The sequence below is a fragment of the Symphalangus syndactylus genome, chromosome X (genome assembly GCF_028878055.3).
Source record: "Symphalangus syndactylus isolate Jambi chromosome X, NHGRI_mSymSyn1-v2.1_pri, whole genome shotgun sequence".
Classification (NCBI taxonomy): domain Eukaryota; kingdom Metazoa; phylum Chordata; class Mammalia; order Primates; family Hylobatidae; genus Symphalangus; species Symphalangus syndactylus.
Window position 1 is genome coordinate 17,175,948 of NC_072447.2, and position 16,984 is coordinate 17,192,931.

The 16,984-nt window shown below is 40.8% G+C and overlaps 2 protein-coding genes across 2 annotated transcripts in view; one reads left to right on the top strand and one right to left on the bottom strand.

The window, feature by feature from the left end:
* Positions 1–11,930, top strand: part of ARSF (arylsulfatase F) — a 41,179-nt gene extending 29,249 nt beyond the window's left edge. The window contains exons 8-11 of the mRNA XM_055268148.2: positions 407–541; positions 3,080–3,242; positions 9,420–9,544; positions 11,456–11,930. Of these exons, the coding sequence (XP_055124123.1) occupies positions 407–541; positions 3,080–3,242; positions 9,420–9,544; positions 11,456–11,838 (806 nt within the window). The 3' untranslated portion in view covers positions 11,839–11,930. The remainder of the gene's footprint in view (positions 1–406; positions 542–3,079; positions 3,243–9,419; positions 9,545–11,455) is intronic.
* Positions 11,931–12,186: 256 nt separating this feature from the next.
* Positions 12,187–12,760, bottom strand: LOC129476012 (small ribosomal subunit protein eS24-like). The gene is made up of 2 exons (XM_055268569.1): positions 12,668–12,760; positions 12,187–12,360 (listed from the first exon to the last, which is right to left on the bottom strand). The coding sequence occupies exons 1-2, from the start codon at positions 12,758–12,760 to the stop codon at positions 12,187–12,189; spliced, it is 267 nt and encodes an 88-aa protein (XP_055124544.1).
* Between the last annotated feature and the right edge of the window lie 4,224 nt (positions 12,761–16,984).

Here is a 16,984-nt window from a genome sequence, read left to right on the forward strand (position 1 = left end):
CCTCCCGGGTGTAAGCAATTCTCTGCCTCAGCCACCTGAGTAGCTGGCATTACAGGCCTGTGCAACCATGCCTGGCTAATTTTTGTATTTTTAGTAGAGACAGGGTTTCATCATCTTGGCCAGGCTGGTCTTGAACTCCTAACCTTGTGATCCACCCACTTCAGCCTCCCAAAGTGCTGGGATTACAGGCGTGAGCCACCGCGCCCGGCCTGACTCTCAGTTTTTTTCTCTTTCAATGGTTTGCCAATTTAAACTGTTAATGCACGTTTCTTTTCTTTTGTGGCTTTTGACATAGTAAGCGTCACACCATCCTTGTTTTCCTTTAGACAGCTCATGCCCATTTGACTTAGGGGTGAAATACCTCATAATGTCATTATTTTTACTTGTCTCTTGTATATTATTTTAGGCAAGATTCTTGATGCTATCGATGATTTTGGCCTAAGGAACAACACCCTTGTCTACTTTACATCAGACCACGGAGGGCATTTGGAAGCTAGGCGAGGGCATGCCCAACTTGGTGGATGGAATGGAATATACAAAGGTGAGGAGAGGCACTCACACAAGTGATCTGGTGGTGAATAAGCTTTTTTGTGGTTCTTATAATTAAAGCCCATGACACAAAGGAATGAGGCCTGAAAAACTGAACAAGTTTGTTTAATTTGACTCTTAGTAAAATGAAGTGTTGGATCAAGGTCAAGAAAATTGGCCTTATATTTGTTAACATTTCTGTGGAAGGAAGCCATGTATGTAGAGGGAGCATCTAGAAATATGCCTTTCTGACAACCCTATCAAATTATGAGGAGTTAGCAGAAGCAGATGCCTTTATGGGGTCTTTAAAGAAATATCTACTCATTCATTCCATTTAGGAGATTATTGAGAGATTAAATGAGGGGGAATGTGATTCCTAGAGAACAGAGGTCAGAAACCAGGGATCCTTCATCATTAAGAAGTCTTTGACGCTCTCTTCCAAGGATATAGTATAGCATAGAAAGTAGCCAAGCCTGTCTTGGGTTTCATGATTAAATTCACATATACTGATTTTATGTCCTGCTGTAACATTTAGTCCACAAAATAGGTCCATAAGCTACTACATTGGCCAGGTCTATAATGTGTAACCTGATATTAGTAGACTATTATCTTCATTTATGAAATGAGGATTAAAAAAGAAAAAGAAAAAAAGTTAATTATCTGGAAAATGTCGAATGTATTTTATCATATGTCTTGAGAGAGATTTTAAAGTATTTTCTAGAGGAAAATACGTTGTTATTCATGCAACTACAGATTCCACAGTCTTGGATTTGGTAGGAAATTATAATTTCTGTATGAATGAGGTAAAGGCTCTGCCTCCATCTTGCAGAGGGTATGAATGTGTCCTCTTTAGAGTGTGTAGCACTAAAGTGTGCATTTAGGACCCAAAACAAATCCTTAGTGGAAATTAGTATTATAGACATTCTATTTAAAAAAAAAAAATCAGTAGTTTTGGGGCTACAGGTGGTTTTTGGTTACATAGATAAGTTCTTTAGTGGTGATTTCTGAGATTTTAGTGCACCGTCATCTGAGCATGTACTCTGTTCCCAATATGTAGTATTTTTTCCCCAGCCCACTCCCAATCATTCCCCAAAGTCACCAGAGCCCATTATATGATTCTTATGCCTTTGCATTCTTGTAGCTTAGCTCCCACTTATAAGTGAAAACATAGGCTGTTTGGTTTTCCATTCCTGAGTTACTTCACTTAGAATAATGGCCTCCAGCTCCGTCCAAGTTACTGCCAAAGATATTATTTCATTTATTTTTATGGCTGAGTAGAATTCCATGGTGTATGTACACCACATTTTCTTTATCCATCTGTTGGTTGATGGGTACTTAAGCTGGTTCCATATCTTTGCAATTGAGAATTGCACTGCTATAAGCATGCGTGCACATGTTAGACATTGTATGTTTGCTTATGAGAACTGTTTTTAAAAATTTTTGGCTCACGCCTGTAATCCCAGCACTTTGGGAGGCCGAGGCAGGCGGATCACAAGGTCAAGAGATGGAGACCATCTGGCCAACATGGTGAAACTCCATCTCTACTAAAAATACAAAAATTAGCTGGGCATGGTGGCGGGCACCAGCTACTCAGGAGGCTGAGGCAGGAGAATCGCTTGAACCCGGGAGGCGGAGGTTGCAGTGAGCCGAGATAGCGCTACTGCATTCCAGCCTGGCAACAGAGCAAGACTCCATCTCAAAAAAAAAAAAAAATTAACTTTTTAGCATGCCATGACATAATGTAAACTTTACTCTGATTAACTTAATAAAATAAGAGTCAATTAACACAGGAAAGTGGCCACTTCTCCTAATTTTCCCCTGGAAATCCTGGTGTATGCCTGTAATCTTGGTATAATTAAGACAACTTTCTGTTTTTATTCTCAATAATACCTTGATGTGGACAATAAGTTACCGTATGTCCATAGTATTCCATCTGTTTTCAGGGTGCATGAATCAACAGTGAGCAAAATAGGCAGAAATCCTCGTCTTCATGCAGTTTATATCCTACTGGAGGGAGGCACAGCAGAAAATAAAACAAAATAAATAAATAATATGACATATTAGAAGGTGGCTGTAAATATGAAAAAACACGAGAATAAAGAATTCTGGGGTGGGACTGCCATTTCAAATAAAATGTTCAGGCATGCCTCATTGAGGTTACTGTCAGTTCCATAACCTTGGGGGCTGGATACAAGAAAAATATTGATTTAAAAATATATAGGAAGTTACTTTGAGCAAAGGTATGAGAGAGGTTGGAAATGAAGTAGGTGTATATTTGAGATAAGAACACTTTAAGTAGAGAAAATAGCCATGCAAACAGAATGTAAATGTCCAATATTACATATGCTTAGTTATTTAATCAAAAACCTACCAGCAGCACAGGAAAATATAATTCTGTAGACGTGCACTACTTACCCCACTAGGACTCTACATAGAGTAGACACTATACAAATGTGATCTCTTTTGATACCAGCTTACCTTTTAAATACATTCAATGCAGTGACTATTTTAACTAGGCACAATAATTGAACTTACTTGCATTGTCTTATAGGTGGAAAAGGCATGGGGGGCTGGGAAGGTGGAATCCGTGTCCCAGGAATTGTCCGATGGCCTGGAAAGGTACCAGCTGGACGGTTGATTAAGGAACCTACAAGTTTAATGGATATTTTACCAACTGTCGCATCAGTGTCAGGAGGAAGTCTCCCTCAGGACAGGTGATGTCATATAAACTGTTAACAAGAGCTTATTTTCACCCTTCTTCCTTCTCAGAAGACTCAGAACAAGGAGACTGACTCTACCCTGGCAGACCCACTTTTTCCCTAGTATCTACACAGTTTTACCTTCCTATATGACTGTGGCTATTCGGCATTCTTCAGAAGAGACCAGTCTTTTCTTTTTTTCTATTGAGGTAAACTATACATATATAATTTACCATCTTTACCATTTTTCAGTATACAGTTCAGTGGTAATAAACATATTTATTTTCTTTTTTTCCCCTTCATTTTCCTCTCATCTCTCCCCTCTGGTCATCACTATTCTACTTTCTATCTTCCTGAGATTCACTATTATTTATTTTTAGCTCCCGCACTGAGTAAGAAGATGTGATGTTTGCCTTTCTCTGGGCTTGGCTTATCTCACTTAACATAATGGCCACCAGTTCCATTCATGTTGCTGCAACTGACAGGAATTCCTTCTTTTTTAGGGGTAAATAGTATTCCCCTGTGCATATATAACGCTTTTTAAAAAATTAATTTGTCTGCCGATAGGCAGTTAGGTTGATTCCATAGCTTGGCTATTGTGAAGAATGCTGCGATAAACATGGAAATGCAGATATTCCTTTGATCTGTTGATTTCTTTTCTTTTGGGTATATACCAAGTAGTTGGATTTCTGGATCACATGGTAGCTCTATTTTTGGTTTTCTGAGGAACACGTCACCACACAAAACAGATAAAGCAAATTACAACCAAAAATAGAGATGGACAGATTTATAACCAGAGATCCTGAACAAGTATCAGAGACCAGTCTTAGATACTAATCTAATGTGGACCGTCTTAGATACTTTAACATTTTCAATTGAGAGAAAGATGGAGACAGGAAGCTTTGGAGATGAAGACGTGGTAGGTAAAACTCACTCATCTCTATAAGAAAGGGAAAAATAATCCTAGTCTCTGGTGTGAAAGATCTGGAAGACTGAGAAGGAGGTAAGATGTTTGAGGATGCTTTGAACTCTATCATGAATACTTTGAATTTCTTCAAGAGGAGATCGTTCATACTACATTGCTCCATTCCCTCGCAGCAACCAACCTAGGTAGGTTTGCTGCTGATTGATTGACAGTTCATTGATCACAGCTCTGCAAGGGAATCCAGATAGGTTAGAACCACAACTATGTCTCTCCTCCAAGCCCACGGAGTTCTTGTAATAGTGCTTTCTTCATGTAACAAAGCTAATCTATTTCTGAAGAAATAGGTTCTGTTGGCGCTAATACAGAAAAGAAAAATATTTTAGAAGTCATGGTTAACTTACTGAAAAACAAACTATCAAGAACTAATCAAGACACACCCCCAAGTTTGCCTTTCTAATATTTAAAAATATATGTTTGATGCTAGCAGATATCTGTATCAACACACTAAGGCTGGAATTTATTTTATAATTTTTGGGACTGAACTTTAGATGAAGATGTCTTTATTTTCTGCCTGAAAAGAAGTTAGGCATTGATGATGCTAACACAGGAAAGAAAGAATATTTTATTTTTTATTTTTATTTTTATTTATTTTATTTTTGAGACCGAGTTTCACTCTGTTGCCCAGGCTGGAGTGCAGTGGCATGATCTCAGCTCACTGCAACCTCTGCCTCCCAGGTTCAAGTAATTCTCACACTTCAGCCTCTCGAGTAGCTCCGACTACAGGCACGCACCACCACGCCTGGGTAATTTTTGTATGTCTTGTAGAGATGGGTTTTCGCCATGTTGGCCAGGCTGGTCTTGAACTCCTGACCTCAAGTGATCCTCCCTCCTCAGCCTCCCAAAGTGTTGGGATTTACAGATGTGAGCCATCGTGTCCAGTCCAGAAAAAATATTTAAAAAACCACTGTGAAGTTATTGCCAAAAGAACCTATCAAAAAAACTATGGAGAAGCCCAGCTTCCCTGTTCTACCATTTAGAAATAGTTGTTTTAAGAAGTCTGTCGTTCCACATAGCCCAACAGCCTGTTAGGGAGAAGGCAAATGTCCAGGCACAATATTGTTACGTTGCATGAGGGTGGAAGGCAACTGCTGCCAAGTTCCAGCTGTTGTCCTCACGTTAAAAAGAAGAACGAGTTGATTGGAGTCACTCATCACTCCAGTGCATTCGGCGCCATGAGATTACATGCTCATCTGGTCAGGGGTTTAGGGTTCTGAGTTTGGTGTCCTTGGTAAGATGTAGAGTACAGCTGTCCTTTCCTGCCTGCAACCATGACTCCACTAGCCATAGGCCAAGTCCTCAGAGGACGCACCATCTTTGTAGTTAAATGGGAAGTGGGAGAAAATCGCGAAGATGACTAAGGCACTGCGGTGGGAGACCTAACCTCAGCTTCATGTACTGGTTGGCGTGCCGGGTACTACTCATCAGGTTGATTTTTTGGTTATTCCTATGCTTGGTTCTCCCAAGCCTCTTTATTTGAATTCATGACTTCTTTGGCATGTGCATTGACCAGTTAAATATGTCCCTGCTAATAGAGAATAGCTCTACTATGTAGAAGGGAACAAACAGCAAATTCACAGCATCAGGCTCACTGTCTATGACACCAGCATCATGAGGGCCTGTGGATACCTCTCTCCCGTCTCCTTCAATCGCCAACACAATGAAATCAACAAGAAGAACTCAAAAGCGGCTCTCACCTGTACAGAAATGAAGGCTGCTAATACTATAAAAGCCAAATAGTAATTTATTTTTAGAATTAACACAATTTGTTTCACCACCTCACCACACAAAACAGATAAAGCAAATTACAACAAAAAATAGAGATGGACAGATTTATAACCAGAGATCCTGAACAAGAGAGTAGAATAAACAAAAAAGAAAAGTAAAGATAAAACAGAGGACACCATTAATGTGTAGAAACACAGGAATCTGAGGATGCAATGGTTTATCAAAGTGTTGGGAAAAAATGACTTATCAGGTATGTGGTTTACCAATACAGCTGTCCCTTGGTATCCCTAGGGGGTTGGTCTCCAGACCTCACATGGATACCAAAATACCCAGATGCTCACGTCCCTGATATAAAATACTGTAATATTTGCATATTACCTGCACACATCCTCTTGTATATATTAAATCATCTCTAGATTACTCATAATACCTAATACAATGTATGTAAATACCACAGAAAATAGTTGTTATATTGTATCCTTTAGGGAATAATGACGAGAAAAAGTCTGTACATATTCAGTACAGACAAGACCATCCCTAAAAGGACCATAAGCCTAAATGTAAACCCAAAATTACAACACTTCCAAGTAAAAACATAGGAGAAAATTATTGTAATATTCAGATAAGAAAATAGTTTTTTTAGATTTATCAACAAAGTTGCAAGCTATAAAAAAGTGATAGATTAGTCATGATCAAAATTTAAAATTTCTGCTTTTCAAATATCAATATCAAGTAAATAAACATGTGACTTCAGTCCATTAGTGGAGAAGAAAAGAAAAGAAAGAAAAAATTAAAATATTAAATACGAACTTAAAAGACAGTTTAAAAGAAAAGAAAAAAGCCGTGGAGTAGAAGCAAATAGCCATCTCTCTAAACTCAGAGGTTCTGCATCTGCGAATTCAATCAACTGCAGATCAAAAGTATTTCATAGGATTTTCTAGAATAAAGAACCTAGAATAGCCTGAAATTTCTTGAAGAAGAAAATCATTTGAAGACTCACTACATAATTCCAAAATTTACTATAAAGCTAGAGTAATCAAGTTTAAAAGAGTAATCAAGATGGTGTTCTAATGCTCTAAACTTTTTAAAATTAATATTTAATATTTTAATTTTTTTCTTTTCTTCTTTTTCCCCACTAATGGAGTGAGGTCACATGTTTATTTTGTTGACATTGCCATTTGAAAAGCAGAAGTTTTACATTTTGATAATGGCTAATTTATCTTTTTTTCTTTTATAACTTGTGATTTTTGTGATAAAACTTAAAAAAATTTTCTTATCAAAAGATCACAGTGATTTTCTCATATGTTTTCACTTAGAAGTTTTATAGTTTTGGGTTTACATTTATTTAGGCTTATGGTCCATATTGAGTTAATTTTTTAATGTGGCTTGAGGTATAGGATATCCAATTTGTCTACTGTCATTTATTGAAAGACAGTCCTATCTCTACTGAACTATTTTGAGCATTTGTTGAAAAGCAGTATACATATTGGTCAATTCCCGGTCTCTCCTATTTCATTGATCCATTGAAACCCTTATTTCAACACTACACTGTCTCAATGAGTCTCGCTTTATAGTAAACCTGGGAGTTATGTAGTGAGTCTTCAAACTATTTTCTTCTTCAAAAAATTTTAAACCATTCTAGGATCTTTATTTTCCCATGTAAATTTTAGAATAAGTTTCTTCATTTCAACATAAACCTTTCTGGAATTGTGATTGAGATTGCTTTAAATCTATAGATCAATTTGTGGAAAATTGATGTCTTAAAAAACTTTGAATTTTCCAATCAATAACTATAGTTCATTTCTCCATGTATTTCTCTTATTTGGTGCTTTGTGGCTTTTCTCATGTAAATTTTTCACATAAAAATGCTATCCCTAAATACTTCATGCTTTCTCATGTTATAGTACATGATACTTTAAAAATAATGTCATTCCCAGCCATTCATTGCAAATATATAGACATTTTTAAAAGTTGGTGTTGTATCGTGTGATCTTGCTAATCTTACTCATTATTTCCGGCGGGTTTTTCGGTGATAATTAACATAGGAAATCATTGTATCTGATAGCAAATATAGTTTTATTTCTTTTAAGATCCTTTTTAGGCGTAGCGTGGTGGCTCACACCTGTATTCCCAGCACTTTGGAAGGCCAAGGCAGATGGGTCACCTGAGGTCAGGAGTCCGAGACCGGCCTGACCAACATGGTGAAACCCCGTCTCTACTGAAAATACAAAATTAGCCAGGCGTGGTGGCACACGCCTGTAATCGCAGCTACTCAGGAGGCTGAGGCAGGAGAATTGCTTGAACCTGGGAGATGGAGGTTGCATTGAGCCGAGATCGTGCCATTGCACTCCGGCCTGGGCAACAAGAGCAAAACTCTGTCTCCAAGAAAGAAAAAAAAATCCTGGCTGGGCATGGTGGCTCACGCTTATAATCTCAGCACTTTGGGAGGCCGAGGTGGGTGGGTCCCCTGAGGTTGGGAGTTCAAGACCAGCCTGACTGACATGGAGAAACCCCATCTCTACTAAAAATACAAAATTAGCTGGGTGTGGTGGCGCATGCCTGTAATCCCAGCTACTCGGAAGGCTGAGACAGGAGAATCCCTTGAACCCGGGAAGCAGAGGTTGCGGTGAGCAGAAATCATGCCACTGCCCCCAGCCTGGGCAACAAGAGTGAAACTCCATCTCAAAAAAAAAAGAGAAAAATCCTTATCTGGGATGTATTATTATGTGTCCCATTACAAAGCAGGTTTTATTATTATTGCTTTCTAATATAAGGCATAAGATATATTTTCTAATATAAATTTTTAAAATTCATTTTAGTTTAGATTCAGGGGCCCATGTGCAGGTTTGTTATTTGGATATATTGTGTGATGCTGAGGTTTCTATTAAATTTGTCACCCAAGTAGTGAACATAGTACCCAACAGGTAGTTTTTCAACCCTTCCCTCCTCCCTTCCTCTCGCTTTTTGGAGCCCCCCAGTGTCTAATGTTCCTATCTTTATGTTCATGTGTACCCAATGTTTAGCTCCCATTTGTCCCATGGTGATTGGTTTTCTGTTTGTGCGTTCATTTCCTCCATTTCTCATATAAAATTAGAAGTATATGACTTTTTAGTGATTACATAAAATTTTTCCAAAGGGTAGCAATATAATTGCAAATGAAGTTCAGATTTATGAAATTGCCACAAATTGCCGAGCTGTGGAGGGCTCTGTGTCGCAGCCAAGGCTGTCTGATCTTTTCGCCTTTGGGGCATGCATTGTCACATTCCTCGGCCTCATCATTTCAGGATCAGAACTTAGCTTTCTTCTCTCGCCCACTGTAGTGTAATCTCCCAGAGAGGATGCATGAGTTTTCCTAAAGACTCAGTACGCTGTCCTCTGGCCGTGAGGCATGACGCAGTCTTCACCAAGTACCCTTCAGGTAGCTTGGGACCCAACGTCCTTTCTCCCTATTCTCCTTATTTTCACTGTCTGTGTCTCTGCAGGGTCATTGACGGCCGAGACCTCATGCCTTTGCTGCAGGGCAACGTCAGGCACTCGGAGCATGAATTTCTGTTCCACTACTGTGGCTCCTACCTGCACGCTGTGCGGTGGATCCCCAAGGACGACAGTGAGTGTTCAACCCGTTGCTTCCTGTTCCCTGCCAAGAGCAGGGTCACTCAGGTGTATCCTGAACACATTCTTCCTTTCCTCTCTAGAGGGGTCCTTTCATTCCAGGGCTCACTGAACACACGTTTCTGGAGAAGTTTCTCGGAATTGCTCTTTTGCAGAAAGGCAGGCGGGGGTAATGGAGATGCTAATTGGCTTCACTTAATGATCTCAGCAGTTGCACCTACATTGAAACATCACATTGTACATGGAAAATCTATGCAATTTTTACTTATCAATTACACTTTAATAAAGAAAACAGATATATGAACATAAGATTTGCCTATAAAGTCAGGGAGACACTTTTACGAAACATACGTTTTTAGCCAGGCGTGGTGGATCACGCCTGTAATCCCAGAACTTTGGGAGGCCGAGGTGGGCAGATCACTTGAGGTCAGGAATTTGAGACCAGCCTGGCAAACATGGCGAAACCCTGTCTCTACTAAAAAATACAAAAATTAGCCAGGCATGGTGGTGCATGCCTGTAGTCCCAGCTACTCGGGAGGCCGAGGCGGGAGAATCACTTGAACCCAGGAGGCAGAGGTTGCAGTGAGCTGAGATCACACCATTGCACTCCAGCCTGGAAGACAGAGTGAGACTCCATCTCAAACAAAAACAAAACCAAAAAATATGTATATACATTTTTAGAAACAGGACTGACATCTGCTGGAAAATGTGTATATCATTTCACCAGCGGACTCTAATGTTCTCGTTTTGTTGTAAGGATTGCATAATATTTAGCATTGACCTGCGGGCAAAAAGAAGCCCAAGAACCAGCCTTGAGAAGATGGAAGAAGACAAGAGAAGCCAGCACCTTGGGTGCATGCCTCTGATGTGCTTTCTTTCTTTTTTTTTTTGGAGATAAAAAGATATTTATTGAATATCTTCTATGGGCAGGTTATTTTGTAGGCCTAAGTGGTCATGGCTAAACTTTCATTTATAACAATCAATTCTAGGCAGACTAAAGATAGAATGTAATATTAAAAGTGTTAGAAGAAAATGAGTTTATGACCCAGAAATTGGAAGATTTTTAAATTTTTAAAAAGTGACACACACGTAATAATATGCACACGTTGCACATGAAAATTGGGGGTATCTAGTGATATTTTGAGATAGGCAACGCATAGTGATCAGATTAGAATAATTGACACAGCCATCATCTCAAACATGCATGATTTCTTTGTGTTGGGAACATTGAATATCCTCCTTCTAGCTATTTGTAACTATGTGACATATTATTGTTCACTATAGTTATTCTACAGTGTTTAGAACAGGGGTCCCCAACTTTTTTGGCACCAGGGACCAGTTTTATAAAAGATAATTTTTCTGTAGACTGGGGTGCGGGATGGTTTGGGGATGATTCAAGTGCGTGACATTGTGCACTTTATTTCCATCATTATTACATTGTATTATAGAATGAAATCATTCTACAACTCACCATCGTGTAGAATCAGTGGAGCCCTGAGCTTGCTTTCCTGCAACTAGATGGTCCCATCTGGGGGTGATGGGAGACAGTGACAGATCATCAGGCATTAGATTCTCATAAGTAGCATGCAACCTACATCCCTCGCACGGGCAGTTCACAATAGGGTTCGTGCTCTTATGAGAATCTAATGCAGCCACTGATCTGACAGGAGGCAGAGCTCAGGCAATAATGCCAACGATAGGGAATGGCTGTAAATACAGAGATAAAGCTTCGCTCTCTCGCCCCACCACTCACCTCCTGTGTGTGTGACCAGGTTCTTAACAGGCCACGAGCAGGTACCAGTTTGTGGCCAGGGGACTGGGGACCCCTGCTATGGAACACTAGGACTTCTTCCTTTGATCTGGCTGAAGTGTGCATCATTTGACAAGTCTCTCTTTTCTCCTCCAGGTGGGTCAGTTTGGAAGGCTCACTATGTGACCCCGGTATTCCAGCCACCAGCTTCTGGTGGCTGCTATGTCACCTCATTATGCAGATGTTTCGGAGAATGGGTTACCTACCACAACCCCCCTCTGCTCTTCGATCTCTCCAGGGACCCCTCAGAGTCCACACCCCTGACACCTGCCACAGAGCCCCTCCATGATTTTGTGATTAAAAAGGTGGCCGACGCCCTGAAGGAACACCAGGAAACCATCGTGCCTGTGACCTACCAACTCTCAGAACTGAATCAGGGCAAGACGTGGCTGAAGCCTTGCTGTGGGGTGTTCCCATTTTGTCTGTGTGACAAGGAAGAGGAACTTTCTCAGCCTCGGGGTCCTAAAGAGAAGAGATAATTACAATCAGGCTACCAAAGGCCACTAACTTTGGTGCTTTCAAGTTGGCAAGGAGTGCATTTAATAGCCAATAAATTCAACTACCATTCCAGATTATTAAAGGCCCACTGGTTATTCCACCTGCTGCTTTTTTTTTGGATTCCTGTGGATAAATGTTGATTGAAATTTGTTTTATTTCCCGAAAGCTTATAATTTACTAATTCTCTTGTAAAAAATCCACACAATGGCTGCTGATAATGTCACTGCAGAATTGCTACTTCTTCTGTTTTTCACCCAGTCTCTACCTTGCCTATTGCCAGCACCAACACTGGCCTTTGCAGTCTTCCTGACTTTCTTCGTTCTGTTCTTTCATTCCACTTGCTGTTTCCTTGAGGTCTTTTTCGTCTCACATGGGCTGTGTCTTGCAAGTCTATGTTTGGGTTCATTTTTCTTTGCATAATCTGAAGATTTGTAAATCGTGCCAAAACCAGTTGTCTTGACACCACCAAAATGAATTCCGAATATGAATACAAAGAGGACATCCTGGCTGGGCACGGGGGCTCACTCCTATAATCCCAGCACTTTGGGAGGTTGGGGTGGGTGGATCACTTGAGGCCAGGAGTTTGAGACCAGCCTGGCCAACATCATGAAACCCTGTCTCTACTAAAGATACAAAAATTAGCCAGGCGTAGTGACACACGCCTGTAATCCCAGCTACTTGGGAGGCTGAGACAGGATAATTGCTTGAACCTGGGAGGCGGATGTTGTAGTGAGCCAAGATCGCGCCACTGCACTCCAGCCTGGGCAACAGAGCAAAACTCCATTTCAAAAACAACCAAAAAACCAGGACATCCTCTGTGGTCTTGTCCATTTTGGCTAGTTTTTCCTGAATTTCTGTCTTAGGTACTGTTGCCTTCCTGGGGTGAAGGACATCGATGACCATTTTTTGCCTCTGAAGAAGTCAGTAGCTCATGACCTTCCTGTGTAGATAGTTACTGTGTCATTCATGTTGACAGCTGAGTGCACTGGCGCAATCATAACTCACTGCAAACTTGAACTCCTGGACTCCACAGCAATCCTCCCAGTTCAGCCTCCAGAGTAGGTGGCACTGCAGACACATACCACCACACCCAGCTCTTTTTATTCTTTTGTAGAGAATGGGTCTTGCTATGTTGTCCAGGCCAATCTCAAACTCCTGTCCCCAAGTGATCCTCCTGCCGCAGCCTCCCAAAGTGCTGGAATTATAGGCATGAGCCACTGTATCAAGCCTAATTTCCATTTTCTAAACATGTCTTTCCATGCCAGAAAACAAGCACCTACAGACACTTGTGCCATCTGCTCAGTTGCTTTGCTCTAAATATAAGGCCCTGTGTCATCAGAAGGCAACATACAAGGCATTGAAACAGTGCATTAAGAGGAACAAGTCTAAACGTGGCCACTAACCAACCAAAAGGGTTTATGTTTGTCAACAATAGATAGAAATTGAATCAAGAGTGGTGCAATAATTCAGCAAAACGTGTGTGAACCCAGAAAGTCTGAGACAGGTCTCAGATAACTTAGAAAGTTTATTTTGCCAAGGTCGAGGACGTGCCCGTGACACAGCCTCAGGAAGTCCTGATGACATGTGCCCAAGGTGGTTGGGGCACAGCCTCGTTTTGTACGTTTTAGGAAGACATGAGACATCAATCAACATATGTAAGAAGTACATTGGTTCGCTTTGGAAAGGCGGGACCACTTGAAGCAAGGGCTGGAAGACTTGAAGTGGGAGGGAGCTTTGAGGTCACAGATGGTGAGACACAAACAGTTGCATTCTTTTGACTTTCTGATTAGCCTTTCCAAAAGAGGCGATCAGATATACATCTGTCTCAGTGAGCAGAGGGGTGACTTTGAATAGAATGGGAGGCAGGTTTGCCCTGAGCAGTTTCCAGCTTGAGTTTTCCTGAGTCATTTTGGGGGCCCAGGATATATTTTTTTTCACACATGCTAGCACTGAGTGACATAGCAATTGGTCTCCTGGCAGTGTGGAAATTTCAGCAACAGCTGATAAGACAGTGTGGTGAGCAGCCAGGTTCTAGAAAGCAAAGAGAAGTAGGCATCAACAACCTGGGAGGAGCACTGCTTTGATGTCCCCAGAATGTGCCAGAGCATTAATGAAGTATCTTATTTCCTTCTTAATTCAGCCTCATGATTTAGGTATAAACACTTGTGTGAGATTGCCCAGAGCGGCCATAAAAATCACCATAAACTTGGTGGTTTAAGAAAACAGACATTGATTCTTCCACAATTCTGGAGGCTGGAAGTTCAAACATCAAGGTGCTTCCTCCGAGGCTCGGGGTAGAATCCGTCCTTTGCCAATCCTTGAAATTCTTTGGCTTGTGGACACATCACTCCAATCTCTGCCTTTGTCATTACATGAATGTCTACGCTCTGTGTCTTTAAATCTCTCTCTCCTTATAGAGAGAGATTATAGTCATGTAGAATTTAGAACCCACCTTCATCTAGTATGACCTCATTTTCTCTTGATGGCATCTTTAAAGACCCTATTTCCAAATAAAGTCTCATGCACAGGTACCAGGGTTTAGGACTTTCATGTAACCTTTGAGGAGGTCATAATTTAACCCTTTGCACCCCTAATATACCAAGAAGAGTACCTGGACTTGGAAATGCTCTGTAACTTGCTCAGGAGAACACAGCTTAGGTGTTACTGGGCTGAGACTGGCACCCTAGCCATGCCAATCCCAAATCTCCATGTACATCAACCCTATGGTGTTGAAGTAGGAGGCGGGACTTGACTCCAGAGGTGGGGGTTGGACACCAGACCAGACTGAGGGCTAGCTAAAACAGGGCAGACCAAAGCAGCTTTCAGTCAGATACGCCCATCAGTGTGCCATGTCAATTTACCATTGCCGTGGCAACACCCGGGAGTTACCACCTCTTTCCATGGCAATGACCCAATAACTCAATGATTACTACCCTTTCCCTAGAAATTTCTGCATAACCTGCCCCTTAATCTGCATGCAATTAAAAATGGGTATATATTTTGGGATGCTGAGGCGGGCAGATCATTTGAGGTCAGGAGTTTGAGACCAGCCTGACCAACATGGTGAAACCCTGTCTCTACTAAAAATACAAAAAAATTAGCTGGTTGTGGTGGAGCATGCTTGTAATCCCAGCTACTCAGGAGGCTGAGGCAGGAGAATTGCTTGAACTCGGGAGGCAGAGGTTGCAGTGAGCCAAGATCGTTCCACTGTGCTCCAGCCTGGGAGACAGAGTGAGGCACGGTCTCCAACAAGGAAAAAAATAAAAATAAAAATAAATAGGTATAAATATGACTTCAAAAAAACATATGCCCTGAGCTGCTACTCTCTGCCTGCAGGGTAGCCCTGTTCTGCAAGCACAGTCACGGAGCTGTAACACTGTCACTTCGATAAAGCAGTTTCCTTCTACCTCTGGTTTGCCCCTAAATTCTTTCGGGAGCTAAGCCAAGAACACTTGTGGGCTAAGCCCCACTTTGAGACTCACCTGTCCTGCAGGAGTGTCTCTCCAAGGTACAACCCCAGGAGTAACATAATCATGTGTGTTCGTCAATTTGCAGTTGCAAAAATGTGGAACCAGCCCAAATGCGCATCAATCAATGAGTGGATAAAGAAACTATGGTATATATATATGCATACAATGGAATATTACTGAGCCATGAAAATGAATGAATTAATGGCATTCGCAGCAACCTGGATGGGTTTGGAGACTAAGCGAAGTCACTCAGAAACGGAAAACCAAACATCGTATGTTCTCGCTCATAAGTGGGAGCTAAGCTATGAGGATGCAAAGGCCTAAGAGTGACACAGTGGACTCTGGGGACTCTGGGGGAAAGGGTGGGAAGGGGGTGAGGGATAAAAGACTACAAATTGAGTGCAGTGTATACTGCTCAGTGATGGGTGCACCAAAATCTTACAAATCACCATTGAAGAACTTACTCATGTAACAAAACACTACCTGTTCCCCCAAAACCTATGGAAATAAAAAAAATTAGAAAATTATGTGTGTTTGACTTATTTCAATGGACCGATACTGTTGCCTTGTCTTTACTAAGGAGTTATATGAATGTGTCAAGTGAAATACAAATAACTGTCTTAATATTAACTATTAAAAAAAGGATATCTTTTTCCTAAGTGATTTGGGGCAACCATATTAGACCTTATTTGTCCACAAAAGAATTCCTTACAAAGGCTGAGCATTTCTGTGCCACCCTTTGTTCTAAGATCTCTAAAACGTCTTCATTTTCTCATCACTCTTAGGAGGAGTTTCATTTTGAATTTAGAATACCCTAGAACAGAATCTTAGGATTTTAGCCTGAGAAATAACTTCCGAAATCATCTTCTTGAATGCTCTTATTTTTTCAGATGAAGAATACAGAGTGTGAAGACATGAAGAGGCTTTGGTGAGTCTACCCTGTAAAGGGAGCAGGACCATGAGGTCTGGACCCAAGGTTGTCAACCCCAAATGCAACGTCCTTCTCCTTCCCTGGCTCCGGTCCTTCCATTTTCTTTAACCACATGGCAAGGAGAAGGTAGTAGACAAAAGCAAGCTATGTACAACCAAGGGAACACGTTCTTTTCCATACAGTGGTGTTCAGAGGTGGGAAGAATGTTCTCTAGGGTTTGACACAATGGGGTGAATGGGAATTGTTCTTCTTGCCAGCTAAATATCTTTGGACATATTCCCTAACCTGTCTATACTTCAATTGTTCCATTTGTGAAATGCAGCTGAAAAGTACATTACGGGACTTACAAAGACTGATGGAGATAATATCTGTAAAAAACTTTGCACACAGCCCATAGGCCCATAGGTAGCTCTTAATAAGTATTATATTTCCTTTTCTAGTGGTTATTTTGAAAATACCTTAAGATTAAAATTGAAAGAATGTCATCTATCGAAATGATACAAACCTTTGCCATTGGTCTAAACACTCCAAACTCAATGCTTAATTAACCTATGATGACCCATTGCATCGAGAAAATTACCTTCACCTGCCTTGTCTATTCGAGGTGGTCAATATTTTCCATATGCCCCTTAAGCCCTTAATTAACCTTTTTCCCTAAATAGAAATATAAATTATACAATTCAGTCCACAAATATAGTTACTTAAGGGATGTCTATTATTTCCTCA